Below are 23,078 nucleotides of genomic sequence, written 5' to 3' on the forward strand. Positions count from 1 at the left end.
TGGGAAAATGGCATTTTTTTCCCATCTGAAAAGGAATGACACAGATTTACTATCCATAAAAAAAATATCATGTAGTGAAACTAATTGCCTCAGTGAGAAATCTAAATGACTTTGTCGATTTAGAGAAGGATGTTAGCACTTTTTGGCAGCTGTAATTGTGATAACAGCCTAACTAAGAATGGTTAATATTGCTCTTTAATTGCCTAAAGTAACAATACATAGTCGAGTGATACGTCATCTCATTTATCATGCTCCATTGTGGTTTACTTGCCTCACAAAACTTTCAACTTGCTTTGAACACTTTTCTGTCAAGCTTCAGCTACTGGCTGATTGTTTTTCACCATGCTGTTCTGATTACCACTTTTTAAAGTCACTCCTCCTGCTGTTTCTTTTTCTTCACGCTGGTGCCTTAGCTGTCTGGAGGGCATTGCATTGAGCTGTTGACATACAGTAAATCAGTGACTCACAGCACTCAGCATTCTCCACCTTTACTTCAATTTTTCAAACTTTAGTATTTCTGTGATTTAACCCTTGGAATGGCTCTTCATTATACTACATTTGAGTTTTTATTTCTATAAACAGTTTGGTGATTTGCTTGGGAAAAAAGTTCCTTTTCCGGAATTCCATTTTTAAAAATTCAACTTGGGAAAAAAGTCCTTTTCCGGAATTCCATTTTTAAAAATTCAACTATTTTGTGAGCCTTAGTCACAATTTACAACTATTCGTTGAGAGTGTATTTTAGAAAACCGAAAAAAACTTTCACAGTTGATTTCTAACAATGTTCACTACTCGTAAATTAGAATAGACTAGAAAAATCCCTGCAAATGAATGCAAATACTTGGATTTCTCAATGAACTACTCAAAAGCAACTTAAAGAAATTCTGAGATGTTTCTTTTGGCGATCTGTCTATAAAGTGTTCATGCCCAGTGTCCTCAATCACCAGGGAGTTTCTGAGATGCTCTTCACTTTTGAGCTCTTGTCCAATGTCTTTTTATGCTGTGCACTCCCATGGGGGAAGCTGGCACAGCCATGCCTACTGAAACCTGCCCTCTGATCACTTTCCTCATTTATTCAGATAGTTCTATCGTAATGACTACAAGACTCCAGCTACTGGACTGTCTCCTTACAGGTATTCTAGGTGTCTTCTAGGGAATATTTGTTACATCATACTGACTGAGAAGATTTGATGTAGGCAGCCCAGGAATCTTTTTTTTTTTAATTTAATTTTTTACTTTTTTAAATTTACATCCAAATTAGTTAGCATATAGTGCAACAATGATTTCAGGAGTAGATTCCTTAGTGCCCCTTACCCATTTACCCCAACCCCCCCTTCCACAACCCCTCCAGTAACATTCAGTTTGTTCTCCATATTTATGAGTCTCTTCTGTTTTGTCCCCTCCCTGTTTTTATATTATTTTTGTTTTCCTTCCCTTATGTTAATCTGTTTTGTCTCTTAAAGTCCTCATATGAGTGAAGTCATATGATTTTTGTCTTTCTGTGACTGACTAATTTCACTTAGTATAATACCCTCCAGTTCCAACTATGTAGTTGCCAATGTCAAGATTTCATTCTTTTTGACTGCCGAGTAATACTCCATTGTGTGTGTGTGTGTGTGTGTGTGTGTGTGTGTGTGTGTGTGTGTGTATATATATATATATATATATATATATATCACATCTTCTTCATTCATCCATCGATGGACATTTGGGCTCTTTCCATACTTTGGCTATTGTTAATAGTGCTGTTATAGACATGGGGGTGCCTGTGTCCGTTTGAAATAGCACACCTGCATCCCGTGGATAAATGCCTAGTAGTAGTAGTCTTAGGGTAGTTCTATTTTTAGTTTTTTGAGGAACCTCCATACTGTTTTCCAGAGTGGCTGCTCCAGCTTGCATTCCCACCAACAATAAAAAAGAGATCCTCTTTCTCCACATCCTCATCAACATCTGTTGTTGCCTGAGTTGTTAATGTTAGCCATTCTGACAGGTGTGAGGTGGTACTCATTGTGGTTGTGATTTGTATTTCTCTGATGATGAGTGATATTGAGCATTTTTCATGTGTTAGCTGGCCATCTGCATGTCTTCCTTGGAGAAGTGTCTATTCATGTCTTTTGCCCATTTCTTCACTGGACTCTTTGTTTTTTGGGTGTTGAGTTTGATAAGTTCTTTATAGATTTTGGATACTAACCCTTTATCTGATATGTTTGCAGGTATCTTCTCCCATTCTGTCAGTTGCCTTTTAGTTTTGCTGATTGTTTCCTTCACTGTGCAAGCTCTTTATCTTGATGAGGTCCCAGTAGTTCATTTTTGCTTTTGTTTCCCTTGCCTCCAGAGATGTGTTAAGAAGTTGCTGCAGGCAAGATCAAAGAGGTTTTTGCCTGCTTTCTCCTCGAGGATTTTGATGGCTTCCTGTCTTACATTGAGGTCTTTCATCCATTTTGAGTTTATTTTTGTGTATGGTGTAAGAAAGTGGTCCAGGTTCATTCTTCTGCATGTTGCTGTCCAGTTTTCCCAGCACCACGTGCTGAAGAGACTGTCTTCATTCTGTTGGATATTCTTTCCTGCTTTGTCAAAGATTAGTTGGCCATATGTTTGTGGGTCCATTTCTGGGTTCTCTATTCTGTTCCATTGATCTGAGTGTCTGTTCTTGTGCCAGTACCATACTGTCTTGATGATTACAGCTTTGTAGTGTAGCTTGAAGTCTGGGATTGTGATGCCTCCTGCTTTGGTTTTCTTTTTCAAGATTGTTTTGGCTATTCAGGGTCTTTTCTGGGTCCATACAAATTTTAGTGTTATTTGTACTAGCTCTGTGAAGAATGCTGGTGTTACTTTGATAGGGATCGTGTTGAATATGTAGATTGCTTTGGGTAGTATCGACATTTTAACAATATTTGTTCTTCCTATCCAGGAGCATGGAATCTTTTTCCAGTTCTTTGTGTCTTCTTCAATTTCTTTCATCAGCTTTCTATAGTTTTCAGTGTATAGATTTTTCACCTCTTTGGTTAGATTTATTCCTTGGTATTTTATGGTTTTTTGTGCAACTGTAAATGGGATCGATTCCTTGAATTCTCTTTCTGTTGCTTCATTCTTGGTGTATAGGAATGCAACCAATTTCTGTGCATTGATTTTATATCCTGCAACTTTGCTGAATTCATGAATCAATTCTAGCAGTTTTTTGGTGGAATCTTTAGGGGTTTCCATATGGAGTATCATGTCATCCATGAAGAGTGAAAGTTTGACCTCCTCCTGGCTGATTTGGATGCCTTTTATTTCTTTGTGTTGTCTGATTGCCGAAGCTAAGACTTCCAATACTATGTTGAATAACAGTGACGAGAGTGGACATCCCTGTCTTGTTCCTGACCTTAGGGGGAAAGCTCTCAGGTTTTCCCCATTGAGGATGATATTAGCATTGGGTCGTTCATATATGGCTTTTATGATCTTGAGGTATGCTCCTTCTATCACTACTTTCTTGAGGGTTTTTATCAAGAAAGGATGCTGTATTTTGTCCAATGCTTTCTCTGCATCTATTGAGAGGATCATATGGTTCTTGTCCTTTCTTTTACTGATGTGATGAATCATGTTAATTGTTTTGCGCATATTGAACCAGCCCTGCATCCCAGGTATAAATCCCACTTGGTCATGGTGAATAATTTTTTTAATGTGTTTTTGGAGCTGGTTGGCTAATATCTTGTTGAGGATGTTTGCATCCATGTTCATCAGGGAAATTGGTCTGTAGTTCTCCTTTTTAGTGGGGTCTCTGTCTGGTTTTGGAATCAAGGTAATGCTGGCTTCATAGAAAGAGTCTGGAAGTTTTCCTTCCATTTCTATTTTTTTGGAACAGTTTCGAGAGAATAGGTGTTAACTCTACCTTAAATGTTTGGTAGAATTCCCCCGGAAAACCATCTGGCCCTGGACTCGTTTTTTGGCAGATTTTTGATTACTAATTTGATTTCCTTACTGGTTATGGGTCTGTTCAAATTTTCTGTTTCTTCCTGTTTCAGTTTTGGTAGTGTCTATGTTTCTAGGAATTTGTCCATTTCTTCCAGATTGCCCATTTTATTGGCATATAATTGCTCATTATATTCTCTTATTATTGTTTGTATTTCTGCTGTGTTGGTTGTGGTCACTCCTCTTTCCTTCTTGATTTTATTTAGTTGGGTCCTTTACTTTTTCTTTTTGATCAAACTGGCTAGTGGTTTATCAATTGTGTTAATTCTTTCATAGAGTCAGCTTCTGGTTTCATTGATCTGTTCTACTTGTTTTTTGGTTTCAATAGCATTAATTTCTGCTCTAGTCTTTATCATTTCCTGTCTTCTGCTGGTTTTGGGTTTTATTTCCTGTTCTTTTTCTAGCTCCTTAAGGCGTAAGGTTAGGTTGTGTATCTGAGATCTTTCTTCCTTCTTTAGGAAGGCCTGGATTGCTATATACTTTCCTCTTATGACCGCCTTTGCTGCATCCCAGACATTTTGGGTTGTGGTGTTATCATTTTCATTGACTTCCATATACTTTTTAATTTCCTCTTTAACTTCTTGGTTAGCCCATTCATTCTTTAGTAGGATGTTCTTAAGTCTCCAAGTATTTGTTACCTTCCCAAATTTCTTCTTGTGGTGGATTTCAAGTTTCATAGCATTGTGGTCTGAAAATATGCACGGTATGATCTCTATCTTTTTGTACTTACATAGGGCTGATTTGTGTCCCAGTATGTGGTCTATTCTGGAGAACATTCCATGTGCACTGGAGAAGAATATATATTCTGCTGCTTTAGGATGAAATGTTCTGAATATGTCTGTTAAGTCCATCTCGTCCAGTGCGTCATTTTAAGCCAAGTTTCCTTGTTGATTTTTTGATTAGATGATCTGTCCATTGTTGTGAGTGGGGTGTTGAAGTTTCCTACTCGATGAGACTCGATGAGTTTCTTTATGTTTGTGACTAATTGATTTATATATTTGGGTGCTTTCACATTTGACTCATAAATGTTTACAATTGTTAGGTCTTCTTGGTTATGATATAATGGTTCTTGATTATGGTATAATGCCCTTCTGGATCTATTGATACAGTCTTTATTTTAAAGTCTAGATTGATATAAGTATGGCTACTCCAGCTTTCTTTTGTTGACCATTAGCATGATAGATGGTTCTCCATCCCCTTATTTTCAGTCTGAAGGTCTTTAGGTCTAAAGTGGGTCTCTTGTAATCAACATATAGATGGATCTTGTTTTCTTATCCATTCTGTTACCCTATGTCTTTTGATTGGAGCATTGAGTGTATTGACATTTTGAGTGAGTACTGAAAGATATGACTTTATTGCCATTATGATGCTTGTAGAGTTGGAGTTTCTGGTGGTGTTCTCTCGTCCTTTCTAATCTTTGTTGCTTTTCATATTTATTTGTTTCTATATACATATATATTTTTTTCATCTTTTCTCCCCTCAGAGAGTCCCTCTTAAAATTTCTTGCAGGGCTGGTTTAGTGGTCACAAACTCCTTTAATTTTTGTTTGTCTGAGGATCTTTTTATCTCTCCTTCTATTTTGAATGACAGCCTTGCTGGATAAAGAATTCTTGGCTGAATATTTTTCTGATTCAGCACACTGAATATATCCTGTCACTCCTTTCTGGCCTGCCAAGTTTCTGTGGATAGGTCTGCTGCAAACCTGATCTGTCTTCCCTTGTAGGTTAGGGACTTTTTTTCCCTTGCTGCTTTCATGATTCTCTCCTTGCCTGAGTATTTTGTGAATTTGACTATGATATGCCTTGTTCATGGTTGGTTTTTGTTGAATCTAACGGGGGTCCTCTGTGCTTCCTGGATTTTGATGTCTGTGTCTTTCCCTAGGTTAGGAAAATTTTCCACTATGATTTGCTCACATAACCCTTCTACCCCTATATCTCTCTCTTCCTCTTCTGGAACCCCTATGATTCTGATGTTGTTCCTTTTAAATGAGTCACTGATTTCTCTAATTCTTAAATCGTGCTCTTTTGCCTTAATCTCCCTCTTTTTTTCTGCTTAATAATTCTCTATGAGTTTGTCCTCTATATCACTGATTCTCTGTTCTGCCTTGTCCGTCCTTGCTGCCGGTGCATCCATCTGTGATTGCAGCTCAGTTATAGCATTTTAAACTTCATTCTGGTTATTTTCACTTCTTTTATCTCTGCAGAAAGGGATTCTTATCTATTTTCGACTCCAGCTGGTATTCTTATTATCGTGATTCTAAATTCTGGTTCAGACATATTGCTTGTATCTGTGTTGGTTAAATCTCTGGCTGTCGTTTCTTCATGCTCTTTCTTTTGGGGTGAATTCCTTCATTTTGTTATTTTGAAGGGAGAAAAGGAATTAATGAGGTAGAAAAATTGAAATTAAATATTAAAATTAAAAATTAAAAACACACACACACAAAAATCAAACAGATGATGCTAGATCCTCAGTGTGTTTTGGTCTGGGTGTTAAAAGTGGTTTGAAAGATTAGAGGGAAAAAAAGGTGGGGAGAAAAAAGAAGAAAAAGGAAATTATTTGAGAATTTGAAAAAATGAATACACTGAAGTAGACTAAAATGAGATGATTGGGGTAAAATAGAATTTGAAAAAATACACACAAAAGTAAAGAATATAGTAGAAAAAAGTAAAGAATATAGTAGAAAAAAATTAAAGAAAGATATTTTTAATAAAAATTAAAAATAAAAGTGAATTTTTTCTTTGTATTCAAGAAAAAGAAAAGAAACGAAAAAGAGAAAAAAGATTAAAACAAGGAAAAAAGGAAATCGTTTGAAAATTCGAAAAAGTGAATACACTGTAGTAGACTAAAATAAAATGATGGAAGTAAAATAGAATTTGAAAAAAATTACATAAAAGCAAAAAATATAGTAAAAAAATTAAGGGAAAATATTTTTAATATAAATTGAAAGTAAAAATGAAGTTTTTCTCTTTCTGCGTTCAAGAAAAAGAAAACAAATGAAAAAGAGAGAAAAAGAAAAAGAAGAGGAAATCGTTTGAAAATTTGAAAAGGTGAATATACTTAGACTAAAATAAAATGATGGAAGTAAAATAGAATTTGAAAATTACACAAAAGTAAAAAATATAGTAATAAAAAGTAAAGAAAAATATTTTTAATAAAAATTGAAAATAAAAATGAATTTTTTCTCTTTCTGTATTCAAGAAAAAGAAAAGAAGTGTAAAAAAGAAAAAAAAAAAGGAAAGAAAATTGAATAGATGGACCTGCAGACAGATTGAAGTACTACCGAAACTACTTCATTTTCCCCTAGAAGTCAGACTATGTAGCGCTTTATAGTCCATAAACTAAGCAGGCGGTGAGATTTGTGTTCTTGAAGAGTGAAGTTGGCCCAGGTGGGCGGGGCTCGGCTCTCCACTAGATGGCGCTTCTAGTCTACTGGGGTGGAGTGTTGTGGTGCTAGTAGGTGCATATGCGCGTGCACGGGAGTGATGAAAATGGCGCCACCCAGCTACCCAGTGTGTTCTCCTGGATCAGCAGTCATGCACCCATCCTCTGTCTTCAGCTTTCGTTCACTCCCCGCCTTTTCACTCTCCGTGACCAGGCCCCAGGCAGTACCTCTCTACTGAGTTTTGTCTCAGATGTGGCTGTTTTCCCCAACCCCTTACTTTTGACGGACTGCGGTTTTGACCCGTTCCACCCCTCTGTGGGAGGGTCTCACAGAGCAATGGCCAAATGAGCAATGGCCGAATGTGGGCTGTACCCAGGAACGCTTGCTGGACCCTGTTGCTACCAGTGCCCTGAAACTGTGGCCAGGTACCAGCCTGCCCCAGAAAAAGTTCGCGAGATAGTGTAGCAGCAGCTTTTCAGGGATTGTGGAAAATTACAACACACATCTGGCACCAGGCTTCACCCCTAATGACCTTGTGCCAGTACCAACGAATGTGGCTGCTTTCTGGGGTCTGCTGGGACCAGGTGGCTTCAACGGTCTCTACCAAGTGTCCTTCCAGCAGTGGAACCTCTTTTCCCTGTGTGGCCCGAGAACCTCCCGGACCCCACTCTGCTCCTAGGGATTTGCCCTTCCCACCAGAGCAATGCCAGGTATCAAGCTGTGGAGCTGCAGACTTTGTGCGCCCCTTGTTTACCGTCTTAATGGAATTTAAACCCTCTCCTTTCTCCTTTCTCCCTTTTTAGTTTAGTCCCTGCGGTTGTTTCCAATATTCCACTTTCTCTCCAACTGCTTTTGGGGAGGGGTGCTTTTCCCATATTCTCCACCCCCCCCAATCTCCATCCTCTCTCTGCTCCCAAAAATACCTCCCTTCCTGCTCCTTCTCGCTCCCCAAGTTCACCTCTCCATGCCGCATACCTGCTGAATTCTGTGGTTCAGGTTGTGCAGATTGTTGTGTTAATCCTCTAATCAATTTTCTAGGTGTGCAGGATGGTTAGTGTTGGTCTGGCTGTATTTCACAGACACGAGACACACAAAAGACTTCCATGCTGTTCCGCCATCTTGGCTCCTCCTGGAATCTTGTGTAACATTTGTAAGGTTTGCACTGTGTAATCCATGTCTTAGGGAGAGTTATCAAACTTGCCATTTTATATGCATCATTTTCGGGGAAGCCTGTCTACCAACCCACTTCCATCCCTCTTTTTCACACACACATACACGTATGCACACATGCACGCCATAGGCATTTGAAATTTATTATCATACATTAGAGTCGTCTGAGTTTCCTGGTACTATATAATTTTCAATGCTTTTGTAAAAGTCAACTTTTTAAAAAATGTTTACTTATTTATTTTTTGAGAGAGAGAGCGCGCGAGCAAGCGTGAGTGGTGAGGAGGGACAGAAAGAGAGGAGAGAGAGAATCCCAAGCAAGCTCCATGCTGACAGTGCAGAGCCCAATGTGGGGTTTCATCCCACAAACAGTGAGATCATGACCTGAGCTGAAATCAAGTTAGACGCTTAACTGACTGAACTACCCAGCTGCCCCAAAGTCCACTGTTAAATTTTACTGTCATTTATTTTTTTTCACTACCACTAACATAAAATCCAGAACACAATGAATATTTGTATATAGTAACATATAAATGTATGCATACATTGCATTAAAATCATTTGTTCTGTGTAATGGCAGAAATGCCACATTTTAAAAATAGACAGGAAAAGTCTGTCATCTGTAGAACAATCATAGGAAACAAACAATCTCAGCAATGATGCTAAACGTTACTCTTTTGAAAAAATCGTTTCTGATTTTAGACAATCTTACCTTTTAGTTTTCAGGAAAAAAATGTAGAAGATGTCATGTATTCTGAAGTTCTTTAAAGGATGCATGTTCACATTTCTGAGTTTGCATTAGTTGAAAACTTCAGAAAGGTCAGAAGCTTAAAGCATCCAGAGAGGCAGAGTGCAGGTGAGAGTGAGCACATATTGTAATTTCATCCATTACATGAATCTGGGAAGATCTACATGTAGGTGGAGAGCCCTGCCTTTGTAGGTTCCCCATGTGTAGATCTGATTTTAGGGTTGCCTACTACCCTCGCGAACCGTGATTGACTTGGTTTATGTACAAGTATTAGTTAACAGGCTGGGTTCCTGCTGGTCCTAGGTCTGTATCTAGAAGCAGAGATTCACACAGTGCCTTGTAGTGCAGGAGTTGTTGAGAGGTTTAGAGCATCCACTCACTTGAAGAATGTTCTGATACCACTGTTGATCTGAGCAAGTTTGTATACAAATGAGAGTTTAAACTTTGCTGGAAGGCAGAATGACCTGGTGGAAAATGCATGGACATTGGAATCAGATTTGGGTTTAAATTCTGGCTTTTCCATCTATAGCCTGTGCGACTGTTAGCTTATTTCTATGAGCCTCAGTTTCTTCATTTGTAAAATGCAGCGCAGTTATAAGGAATAAATGGAATAGCATATCCAAAAGTGCCTGGTACTCAGAAAGGAATAAATGAATGTTATTCTTTTTTCCCTCTCCACCACTAGGGTACAGGAGTGGGTGAGTAGCATCCACTGTAACTGGTTTAGTTCTCTTGCCTGGTTTGATTAGATAAAACTTGGCTAACCCCGTTTTCAGACGAAGATCTTGAAAGTCATCTGTTATATCTCCAGTTAGCAAACAGTGCCTAGAGAAATTCCAAGCCTGGAGAGGGGATGAGAGAGAAAGAGGGTAAGAGAGAAAGAAGGAGAGAAAGGGAGAGTGTTCTCTGAAATTTGTTATTAGTTCCATGCTTTTCTGTATTGATACCCAGTGACATACAGCTGGCACAATGAGATTGTACCTTATTAATTTATTTTTAAAGATTCCCTAACTCTATGTGTACTTTTTCTTTCATTCCATCTTACATGAAACCCGATTAGAGATTTTAAGAAGGTGAGGTGTAATCAATACTTTTATTCACAGGTGATTTTTCTTGAGAAGGATTTACAGTCATGCTGCTTTGAAATTTTTTTCAGCTTAAACAACAAGAAAGTGACATTCAAACTGAATTAGATTGTCCCGTGGTTACGTGATCTATTGACTGAGTGAGGAGTTATGACGCACTTTAATTGAGCCTAAGACCTCTCATATTCTTTTATAATGCCCTTAGGTTGGATTATACAGAGTAAAAGGTGTTTATTTTTAAAATTGACTTAAAGTATTATTTAAACAATGAGAAATCCAAAGACTCGGGGAATTCTAAAAACATCTGCCTCTTTTTTTCTTGTCACTGTGCTCTTTGAACCTGTAGCTCATAGTCTGGGCTAGAAGCCCTCCCCTCAAGTACCACATTCATTATGATAATGTAGTTCATCTTTTACCTTCTTTTTCTCCAATTTTCTAGAGCATACTAAAACTCTTAAGTAATTTTTCCATTAACATAGACCATAATAGCAAGATTTTAGATAAATAGCATACAATAAAAATATTAAGATATAATATGATTTTTTAAAACCACAAAGTAAAATTCGTCAGCAGTTAGGTATTAAAATATTTGGAAAAGATTTTCGGAACTAGTTTAGGTTTTGGTTGTGAAGTTATTCTCTTTAAAAACAATTTTGTAATTGCCTTCCTTTTTTCTTTTTTTTCTTTTCAATTTCAGGGCCAACCTGGTCCTCAGGTAAGTGAATTCTTTCCTAATAAATTAATTTCAATTTAGGATTTCCTCAGTGTGGAGATTTTTCTGCAATTCGTTTCAAAGGCTATTAAAAAAAGCTATGAACCGGTAATCATGACACCACGCAGTAGACCAAATATTTCCCAGGAGTAAAGCTCTGGGGCCTCTCCAGGGTTGTGTGAGCCACATCAGCTGTTGGACCAGATGGCAAGTTTAACAATGTCCTATCATACAAAGCAAAACTCTTAACTGATCTGAAACAGTGCCACAGGACTTTAATGTAAGATAAAATGACTTAGTAAATGTCGGGTATGAACTGGTTTGCGTTAGGTACTGATTAATCATGTACTAATAATGTTGCTGTAAATCCACACAGACTCTGATTATTTAGACTGTGATCATAGCAGCTACTTTTGATTCATTACACACAGATATTGAATTCGATCTACATTTTCAATACAAACCAACGGCTGAAGACATGATTTATATTTAAATGTGCATGCAGTCAACAGAAAATCTTTTGAGCTATAAATCATATTGGAGAAAATGAGGAAATTTTAGGAAGGGGAGGAATGTGTAGGGAGATAAAAGTACAAAAGACGGAAATTGTCAGAAATGAAGAATCAGTAAAAAAACAATAAACTTGATATTAATACTGATTGTGGTGTGCAGGAAGCTATCGAGAAGGGAATGCCATTATTAATGTTTTACCTTTAACACCATAATACCCATACATAACATAGCTATTTATTGAGTTCCTCTTACGACTCTTTCCCTTTGATATACCAAATGCTATTTCTGCCTTAGATTGTTTTGTACACAAACAATTTTCCTGACAGCTCTGTTATTCAATATCCAAATTGTGTATTGTGGGCTAGTTGTCATAATAGACCATGAGAATATTATTTATAGTTTTTATGAGCTCCGTGTATAAGGAATGTCTAACAAAGCAAAGAAAAAACCCCATGTACTTTAGTAGAGCAGTCCATTCTGTAATATCTTCATGAGAAAAACTTTGCCATGTAGTTAATTTATGTTCCTATCAGAGAATACTCTCATTATTTGTGATTTTCACTCTTATTTTCTAAGTTAGCTCAATTATCGGAGGGAAAAAAAAAACCCATGAAAGAAAGTTGTAGCTTATGTCCTAAATTTGAAACTACTACATTATAATGGGATGAAGACAAAGTAAAAGGTACTTTGCATGCTTTATTTTATTTAATGCTACAACATCCCTGGAAAGTACTATTTTACTTGTGTGTGTGTGTGTGTGTGTGTGTGTGTGTGTGTGTGTGTGTGTTATATGCACACACATACGTGCATACATATATATGTATATATACACATATATACACACACACTCACACAGAATCAGAAGAGCTACATGACTCACCTGGAGTGACACCATAAAACTGGGGGCAGAAGTCAAGTGTGTCTGTAAAAACCTTATACCCCTGTAGCACTCAGCTCTCAAGAGAAGACTAAAAGGCAAGCTAACAGAATAAAATAAGTTGGAGTGCTGGTTATTATAATCTTTAACACATTTTAAGTATTAACAGGACCTCTTTCTTAGCCAGGATCACTTCTACCTAACCTAAAGCTGTCTTTTAGATAAGGATTTGGGTATAAGTAATTTATGTAGGAGACAATCCCAGGAAGCATTGTGAATGAGTGGGGGAAATGACACAGGAGTGGCAAGACGACCAGAAAACAGATGTATTGCTGAAGATGCTGTGGGAGACTGTAGAGCTTGCCTCAGAATTGCCCACTGAAAGGTCAGGAAATTGATGGATTTATCCACTAATTTCCCTTCCTTCACCGTTGAGAATCATGGCTGAGTGTTAACTCCCTGGCTCTTCTGGCCTGTCTCAGAAGGTCCAGCATGCTCCAGCTGCTAGAGGAATGCAGGAAGCCGTAGGGACATGTGAGTGCTGTATCCTTACACTGCCTTTGAGAAAGGCAGTGGTGAAGGTTGGCACCGACATCTGCTACAACAGAGTTGCTACAAGTGAAGGAGTCCTATAGACAAAACAAAAAGGGGAAAATTCAGACACAGGTGTGAGGACTTGGATAATTGGAGAAAAAGACAGCATTGAAAGCATATTAGTTCATGTTAAAGAAAATGGCTATCAGAAGAAGAACATGATCATAATAAATCTTTAGTGTGCAGCCACAGTTAATGAACAGAAGAAAGATGGTAAACCAGCGCAGGAAGCCAAGAATGGGGAGAACATCATGTATCACTGTAACCAAGATTTTTTGAGAGAGAGAAAGAGAGAGAGTGTGTGAGTGGGGGAGAGGGGCAGAGGGAGCGAGAGAGAATCTTAAGCAGACTCTAAGCTGAGCCTGGAGCCTGACATGGGTGGGGCTTGATCCCACCACCTTGAGATTGTTACCTGCTTGAAATCAAGTTGGATGCTTAACCGACTGAGCCACTCAGGTACCCTCAAGATTTGAAAATATATCACAGCACTTAAAAAAGTAAGGTCTATCTAACTGCCTGTACTTGAAAATTCTGGAAACTTTCAAGGAAGATAGAATTGGCATTTTTTTTAATGTTTTTTTTTTTTTTTTTAAAGAGAGAGAGAGAGAGAGTGCGAGTGGGGAAGGGGCAGAGAGAGAGGGAGACACAGAATCTGAAGCAGGCTCCAGACTCTGAGTTGTCAGCACAGAGCTCCACATGGGGCTAGAACTCACAGACTTTGAGATCATGACCTGAGCTGAAGTCGGACACTCAAATCGACTGAGCCACCCAGGTGCCCTGGCATTTTTAAATGGTGACCTGTTCTGGTTTTCTTTCATCTTGACTATCAGTTTTCCTTCAGTGGACGCTCAAATCACATGATCATTTTGTTCAAAATGTCTCGCTCTTGTCACAGCAAAAGGGAAGCCACAGATTTAGGAAGAATAGGTATGAGGGGAAATGCAAAGCCAGGAAATAGCTCACATTGTCTTTCCATGGCACAAAAAATAGGCAAAGAGTTTTGTTGCTATGTCCCCAAGGACAAGTTTGACTTACCTCTTAACTCTACTCCTTATCATAACAATTTTCAAAAGAAATTTCCAATTTTAGATTTTAAATTAAATAACTCTTAATGAAGTTTTTCATTTAGTGCTTAATGATTATTTAATTTGCTCTGAGATTTTTATAAATTATAGGTGTATTTTTATACACTGGCTCCTTTCCATCTGTATTTTTATTTTCCCTATTACTTATTGTAATGTATTACTTTCCCAGCCTCTAATCTACTCTTGGGAAATTTCTTCTGCAAAAAGTAGAAATTAAATAGACTTTTACGTCCAAGAACAAATTTTATCTATCTAAAAATATGAACACTTAAAAATGATGTAGTAAATAGGATTATCAATATGTGCAGTACAGTTACAGTATTTTATACAGTTATATCTTACATTACCATCTTACCATGATTTCACTTTTTCCTTGAGTAAATTTATATAAACTATGCACTAAATCTGTTTAATACATATCTATAATGTACATACAGTGAGTAAGCAAGCAATGTACATTTAAAATCTAAATTAGGAAATTTTTAAATGGGTTTTTAAGTGGTTGAAAGGTTTCTTTAATTGATCAGATTTCTCTTGAAATGTTCCTGTTCTGTTTTTTTGGCTCACTAAAAACAATATTCACATATGGTATATACAATGTGTACAGGAGCTTATAATTTGGGGTATGGGGCACCTGGGTGGTTCAGTCAGATAAGTGCCTGACTTCTGCTCAGGTCATAATCTCATGGTTCATGAGTTCGAGCCCCGCATTGGGCCCTCTGCCACCAACACAGGGCCTACTTCTGATCCTTTGTCTGCCTCTCTCTCTGCCCCTCCCCCACTCTTTATCTCAAAAATAAATAAACATTAAAACAATAATTTGGAATATGTCTTCTCTTTTCTTCCCTTCATCTTTTGTGACTTAAAATGATAATCATTTTTTCTTGAAATATCTACTTAATTTCCCTTATTTTTTAAGATGGATGAGCTAAAATTCTCCATAACTTATTTTTTATATCTATGTTTCAATACAACTAATGTGCCTACATCCTTTCCTTGCTAATTCTGCTCCTCCCTTATCTCTGTGGCTTCTTCTTAGCACATATTGTTAACTGTGGGTAAAGGGAACAGCATAAACATCGCAAAACTTTTTCTTTACTTTCTCTCCCCATCTCCTTTTGCAACTAGTTAAGGAGAAGAAAGTTTGCTACCTAAACAAGATACCTCCAAGCAAATTCCCTTAACTAGTCCTCAAATCCAATGGGTTTCTGACCCATTCTGAGTCATAACTGTGTCACCCAGGGGATGACTCTTAGCTGGGCTACCTACTCCACTGAAAATTCATACCCCCTTCTGACTGGATAGCATTGTGAGAGGTACATTTCTAAAATCCCAAATCCCAACTTACAGTGGATTTTCCATTAAGACATTATTACTAATCCTATTTCTATTGTACAATAAGAATTTGTGTGTGTGTGTGTGTGTGTGTGTGTGTGTGTGTGTGCATTAGCAATAGGCTTTTGGGAATTGAGCTGAGAAAATAAACCATATTTTATTAGGATTCCTGTGGGAAGACACAATCAGATTTCCAAATAACCAACTTCCAAAAAAAGAGCTGCCAATGTTTGAGTTGAGAGATTGCACATCCTTTAAAGTTCACCAAAGTATTTGGACAGAATTATAATTGGTAACTTGGTATGCATGTGCAAATGTTTATGTCAGTAGAGTGTTCTGCATAGGTTGAACATTCCCACGTCATCTTATTCACAGTATATTTCACTGCAAATCTCTTCCTTAGAGAGTGAGAGGCTCCATTCTGCTTCTTTGGTATCACTCATCGTTTAGTAAGGACTTCCAGATTAATGAGGTTTTATTTTGTAGACCGGTGGTAAAAAGGGAAAATGTCTATTCTTCAGGGAGTTCTTCTGATCATCTTCCTAAAGCTGAAGATGGCTTACATGGATTTAGCTTATGTTGTCGAAAAATTGCAAACACTAGACAGCTAAACGGCAGTGAACCCTGTCGCAGTGAGAGTATGAAACTGAATATGAAAATAGGCCTTAGGAAGGAGAGGTGAGTCTTTGCACTTACCTAAATGGTAAATGGTGAACAAATGGTTCTTCACATGGAAAATGAGATGGTGAAAGGGTATTAGAAAGAAAAAAAAAGGCAATTCTATCACCTGTAGTTAAGATGGGAGAAGAGGCAGGGAAACAAATGGCGAGGATGCTGCTGTGAATCCACTGTATCAAAGGAAATCAAATCCTTGGAGAGGAAAAAGAAAGGGATGGAGTAAACAATGGCACAGAGACTGGGGAAAAAATGGCTGGGTAAGAAGAGAAATAATAACAAGTGACAAGAGTTAAGTAAGGGAAGAAAGGAGGAAAGGAAATTCGAAAAAAGACAGATGAGTTTTTGCATTTCAAACTAGAGGTCATGAGAATCGTTTGGGAGGTGGGGCAAAATTAATCTATTGAAATGAAGGTCACCCTACTATTTGTTCATTAATTCGTATGAACACAGTGTAAGTCAATACCTCAAGTATTTATTTAGCTCCTATGTACAAGGCACAGCAATAAGGCTGTGAAATTGTGGTGAACAAGACAGAGGCAATCTCTGTTCTTTTGGCAGTTCTTTTAATATTAGTGGTCAAGGGGAATATTGAACTTCTGTCAATTCTCACAGACCCACCCCGCCATTCTGAGGACGAGTTCAATCCCACCTGCGAGTCCTGCCCTGCACCTATACATCTGGTAATCCGCAGATGTAGTGGGGACCTTAAACATGAGGCAGTTAAGAAGACTGTTTTCCAAAATGCAGATGTCCCATTGGTCTGAGTGTAACCCTGATGCCACGCCTTATTTCTAATTAATTGAGTTTCTGCCCAGATTCAGGCAGTCCTATTCTGATAACTGAGTCCTTTCCTGTCTCCCCATGTCTATATTCCCTGTCTACATGACTCTTTTCCTCCAGGCCCTCCTTGTCCTTCCCTCTCTACTACTTGATATGAAAATCATGGTGCTCCTGCTCTATGCACTGAGAGCTGACAGAACCTTGGTTCAGTCTGACATTGGTAATGGCGGACAGAACCAACTCTCTGGCTCATTGCCTAGCTGACAGAATTTCACATTTCTATTTCTTTTGGTCCTGACTTCCCCATTGCTGTTCTGCACACTGTGAGGACATGACTGTTGCTTGCCTGGTCAAGCATTGCTACAAGGAAGGCGAGTCAGTAAAGGGAGCATTTAGCTTTTTCCTGTTTCTATAGTAGAGATAGCGAGGGTTGGGACGGAGAATAGATAGCATCAACCAATATTATCCCATATACGTCTGCTGGATAAAGTTTTTCCATCTTGGTTCTGATGATGTCATTCTTCTGACCCCAAAACTTTAAATCTCAACATGATTACCATTTAGAGTTCAACAAAATCTAGTTACTTGCCTGATATTTCAATCCCTTGATCTGGCCTGTTTTTATAACCCAATCTCCCACTAATTTTTCATTCATTCTCTGAACACTATGCTTCATCTAAGCCAAATGAAGCTATTTACTTATTTCTCTTCAAATCTGTTTTTCTTCATTTATCTTTTCTTAGAATAGTCTTTTCTCAAATTGTTTCCTAGTTACCTCTTAGCCATACTCAGTTTCCATACATTCAGTTACGATCACCTTTCATATTTAAATGTTTTAAATGTTTATTTATTTTTGAGAGAGAGAGAGAGAGAGTGAGCATGAGCAGGGGAGGGGCAGAGAGAGGGAGGCACAGAACCCTAAATAGACTCCAGGCTACTGAGCTGTCAGCACAGAGCCCGATGTGGGTCTCGAACTTGTGAACTCCGAGATCATGACCTGAGCCGAAGTCAGGCGCTTACCCGACTGAGCTACCCAGGTGCCCCAGTCACCTTTCATATTTACATGCCACTTCTTCCATCAAGATGTCTACTCTCCCTTTTGTTGAATCCCCACAGTACTTTATGAGTACAGATTTTTTTTTTTTTTTTTTTTTGCTTTACACTAGAGAGGGCATAGACAACAAAACCAGATAGATTTCAGGTCAAACCCCAGTTTTTCACTTGTAAACTATGACCTTGGGCAAGTTACTCAATCACTCTCAGTCTCATTTCACCCACCTGTAAAGCAGAGTTAATAATGTCTTATCTCAACAGATAGTGTGAGGATTAAAATAAGATAATATATGTATAACTCTTAATGGAGTGCTTTGTACATGACAGGCACTTAGTAAATATTAATTTCCTCCTTCTATTGTATTCTTTCCTGTTTCTATTGTCATTTGTAAACATCCCTTCTCTCTTCATTACTAGCTTTTTAGTCTTCAAGGGCAGAGCAATGCTTTATTCTTTTTTTTTTTTTAAGTTTATTTATTTGGGGGGGGGTGGAAGGGGCAGAGAGAGAGAATCCCAAGCAGGCTCTGTGCTGTCAGCACATAGCCTGACGTGGGGCTCCATCTCACAAACTGTGAGATCATGACCTGAGCCAAAATTAACAGTTGGACACTTAACCCACTGAACCACCCAGGCACCCCTATACTTTCTTTCATCTTTAGTATCCTCTCTAACACCTCACTTAGTTCCTGGTCCACAGTAGAAGTTCAAGAAATGTTGTTGAGCTATGATTGGTATATGCAAGAGTTTAAGGAAAGAACGCTGAAGAAGAGAGAAAATGATCAGCTTTTCGTGATTCTAAATGCCCCATCAGTAATACCATGTGTCATCAGTAATGCCATTTAAAACAGGCTTCTGAGGTTTCTAAGCTCTGAGATTTTACTGAACATTTGTTAATTTTAATATCTCACTTCTACTTGATTTGGAGAGTTTCTTTCATTATAGTAGTATACTTATATTGATATTTAATATTTGGTGAAAATAAACTGATAGCCCTAACCCAGGGCCATACATATGATGTACTATTTTAGTTTTTAACCATTTATTTGTAGGGTTCAAGGCTTATCTTTGACTTTTAATAATCAAGACAGTTATGGAAAGTGGTTTATGGTGGTTGTGTTTAATGTCACATTTCTTAAACAATAATATTCTTCCACTAATAAATAATTTAATAGAAATTATAGAAACTCATTTTAAAAAGCCTTCTCAGGCTTCCATCTTATACACATTATAAAGATACAGTGGCCTTTTCTTTGCCCCAAATAACTCCATCAGTATATTCAGTACAGAGTAATGAAATAGTGGAACCATTGTATTAAGTGAAAGGTACCCCTTCTATACTAAGGGCATTTCTTTTGCATAAAATTTTTAGAATTTCAAAGCCTTCCTCATAACTCCCCTTTGGAGTTGCATGTGGACATAAAGGAGATATAATTCCCTTAGGAATTTGGAGGACTAAAGCAGTGTGTATGTTGTAATTCTGTATTACTCAGTGAGAAAAAAATGTAAGAGAAAACCACAAGCAAATACCATCAGACAACTGCACATGAAGGCGTGTGGCTTCCATTTGTATTTTTTCAAATGCACTTGAAAAGAAGTAGATGTCACATAGCCTTTTTTCCCCCAAATCCCTTTTTGCTTTTTTGTTGTTGTTGTTCTGACGTTGTCGTTGCAATTTCACAATATTTTACTAAAATTTACAAGAATCAAAATGTGTGTGCCTTGTAAGGAATTATTCCCAAATAAAATACTATATTTGGGGACAATATTTAACTTTCTGTTCATATGTTTTTAATTATATACTAAGCTCTTTCTAACCTAACACTTAAGCAATTCCCATATTTCATGTTTGTGTTTCAGTCCAGCCTTTTTCAGATCCATATAGTCTCACTTGGGGGCAGGGGGAGGACATGTACATTCTCCAAGAAATTTGAAAAGCATGTGTCTGTGTGCGTGCGTGTGCGTGTGTGTACAGAAAGTCTTTGTTTTGGTCAATACATAGAACTGTCATGTTAAACTAGTAATGTATCCTATCCAAAATAAATCATGCTAGATCTCAAAAAGTACTATCATTCCCCATTATTTATATTTCATGTGGTGGTTATATGATAAGGAGAATAATTATAAAAATCTTAGCATTTTAGGGGCGCCTGGGTGGCTCAGTCGGTTAAGCGGCCGACTTCGGCTCAGGTCACGATCTCGCGGTCCGTGAGTTCGAGCCCCGTGTCAGGCTCTGTGCTGACAGCTCAGAGCCTGGAGCCTGTTTCAGATTCTGTGTCTCCCTCTCTCTCTGCCCCTCCCCTGTTCATGCTCTGTCTCTCTCTGTCTCAAAAATAAATAAACGTTAAAATAAAAAAATTAAAAAAAAATCTTAGCATTTTAGATTTTTTGGTATTTAAGTAATTTATTAATGACATGAAAGAGGGGTGCCTGGGTAGCTCAGTCAGTTAAGCATCCAACTCTTGATTTCAGTTCAGGTCATGATTCATGGGATCCAGCCATCTGTCAGGCTCTGCACTGACAGCCTGGAGCCTGCTTGGGATTCTCTGTCTCTGTCTCTGTCTCTCTCTCTTCCTTCTGCCCCTCCCCTGCTAGTGCACATGCATGCACTCTCTTTCAAAATAAATAGACATTTAAAAAAAATTATATGAAAGACTCAATTGTACTCCAAATAGCTTATATCTGTATATACTTATATCCTCAATTGATATAGTTAGGTAAATATCAAGTATCATTTAGTAAGAACAGTTATGACATACTTTCCTTGATATCTCTTACCTGGCAACCTGAACTGAGGAGCTATTTGGAAAAAAATAAACATAGTGGAGTTTTGAGCTTCTGAAAGAAATGTTACTCCTTGCAGTAAACTCAGGGCCACCATTTACATTCATGTAGGTTATGTACAGTGCAAGGCTGGTCAGCAAAGGGACAGGGAAGGTGTGAAATTCAGCACAGGCTTCACTTACCAAGCTATGAGCTTTGGCATGGGGCTGCATCTACCTGGAGGAAAGTCTCCTTATCTAATTAATACAGTCTCAATTTGGGCCATCAAGAACCTGAATGAAATGAATGCAGTTTACTCAAAGAAAACTAACCAGTCTTAGTGGTGGGTGTGACTATCCCAGATGAAAACAGTGTGTCTCCAGAAGAAATGTAGAGTAGGCAGTCGGCATAGTCCTGGGGAGAAGCCACAGCTGGATGTACAGTTGACAAGCAGTAGCTGAAGTTGTGGAAATGAGAGAGATGCCCAGAAAGTGTGTATAGAGGGTAAGAGAAGTCATGGGTGGGGGAAGGGTTAGTTACGAAATATAGAGGCGGGGAGGAAAAGAAAGGTCTCCTACATAGAAACTCCCATCAGCAGTGGAAGACCCAGGGGAAGGCTATGCTAGAAAAGCAAAAAGAGGAGTGGTCAGCTGTGTGAACTCTAGTCACTGGGTTTCCAACCATGAGGTCACTCAGTAATTTTAGTGGCCTGGTGGTTTTCAAAGCAATGTGCCATGGTGTTAGGAATGACTCAGTATTGAAAATGTGGGGAGAATAAAAAATAGAACATTCTTTCTAAAAGTTGGGGGTCACAGGCAGGAGCCAAAAACATCTGTCCATGTTTGAGATGTGAGAAAAAAACTTTCATTGAGTAGAGTCTCATCAAGAGACTGCAAAGTTGTTTTATTCCTCTTGCTATTAGTGTTTACTCTGTGAACTAGAGTCATGGTCAACAGATAAGAAATTATAGTGAGTTCCCAAAACACAATTTCTAGCTGCAATCAAATATATCCTCATAAACATTAATTGGTAGCATGTTAGCCGTACAGATATCTATGACTTTTTGATTATTCATAGGCTAGTCAGGAAATACTAATTTTGGCCCTGATATCTTTTTAGAGACCTCTGTTGCAGGAAATATGATAATGTATTTATTGATACTTACCATGTGTAAGGTACAAGACTACCTTTGAATTAGGAAGAGAAGAGGAGAAGGAAATAATATTTACAGAGCACATGTTCTTTTAATTACTTCCTGCAGCTCCCATATGAGGTAATTATTGTTTGTCCCATCCTGCAGATGTAGAAGCTGAGGGTCAGACAGGGTAAGCGACCGGCCAAAGGCCATGTGTTAGTACATATTAAAGCCTCCAAAGGCATTATTTGTTATATCTCCCCATACACCACTCTTCTTGCCCTTAGGGGCCCTGATAACTTAGTATGAAGCACAAATCTTATATCTAGCATGGCGAGCTAAGTTTTTAAGAGAGTCACCGTGCTTTAGGAGTTCAAAACAGAAAACATCTCCAGAAGAGGGTCAAGCAAAGCTTAGGGAAGAGAAGTCACTAAGAGAAGCCATCAATGACTGGTTGTGATGATCGTGAGATTGTAGATAGGTGGAGACAGGATGCTTTCTGGCTAACATTTGTATTGGGAATAACATTTCTTTCAGAAACTCAAATTTCTACTAGGTTGTTTTGGTTTTTTTTTTCCAAATAACTCCATACCTCAAGTTGCCAGGTAAGAGGTTTCAAAAAGGGGTGCTATAATTATTTCAAGTCAAGTGATAATTAATGGTGTTTGTTCAGTAGAAAGAATGGCAGAAGCAGAGATACAGAAGTGACAGCAGCGAAGGGCCCTCTGAGAACAGCTGGTGTTCAAGGCTGACTGGAGGTCCGGGAATCAGGCAGGGGCGGGAAGGGGAGAAAACGGAAAAGGAAAGTTAAAAGCAGATCATAGAAGACTTTGGACACAGTCAGAAGTTAACACTTTATTTGGTAGGGATCTGAAGGGTCGCTTGCAAAGTTTTTAAAAATTATATAACTACTTCTTTGGGGAATTTTCAAACATACTCAAAAAGAAAAAGGAAAAAAAAGAAGAAAAGAAAATGGTACCATAAACTGCCTTAGAACCATCATCCAACTTCAAGAATTATCAATTGCTAATCTTGTTTCATGGATCCTTTCCCTCATGTTTTTGTTTTGTTTTGTTGCTGATGTACTTAAAAGCAAAACCTAGATACGAGGCTCCTGGGTGGCTCAGTTGGTTAAGCTTCCGACTTCAGCTCAGGTCATGATCTCATGGTTCGTGGACTGGAGCCCCGCGTCTGGGTCTGTACTGACAGCTCAGAACCTGGAGCCT

General features: G+C 38.2%; 1 protein-coding gene across 18 annotated transcripts in view; it reads left to right on the top strand.

The window, feature by feature from the left end:
* Nucleotides 1-23,078, top strand: part of COL25A1 (collagen type XXV alpha 1 chain) — a 470,156-nt gene that overhangs the window by 277,514 nt on the left and 169,564 nt on the right. For 16 of the 18 annotated variants that reach the window (XM_040476457.1, XM_040476443.1, XM_040476438.1 and 13 more), the window contains exon 5: nucleotides 11,028-11,045. The exons of the other annotated variants lie outside the window; for them this stretch is intronic. In XM_040476457.1, the coding sequence (XP_040332391.1) occupies nucleotides 11,028-11,045 (18 nt within the window). The remainder of the gene's footprint in view (nucleotides 1-11,027; nucleotides 11,046-23,078) is intronic. 18 annotated transcript variants of the gene reach the window in all.

Source organism: Herpailurus yagouaroundi, unplaced genomic scaffold (genome assembly GCF_014898765.1).
Source record: "Herpailurus yagouaroundi ecotype Mexico unplaced genomic scaffold, PumYag 28, whole genome shotgun sequence".
NCBI classification, from domain to species: domain Eukaryota; kingdom Metazoa; phylum Chordata; class Mammalia; order Carnivora; family Felidae; genus Herpailurus; species Herpailurus yagouaroundi.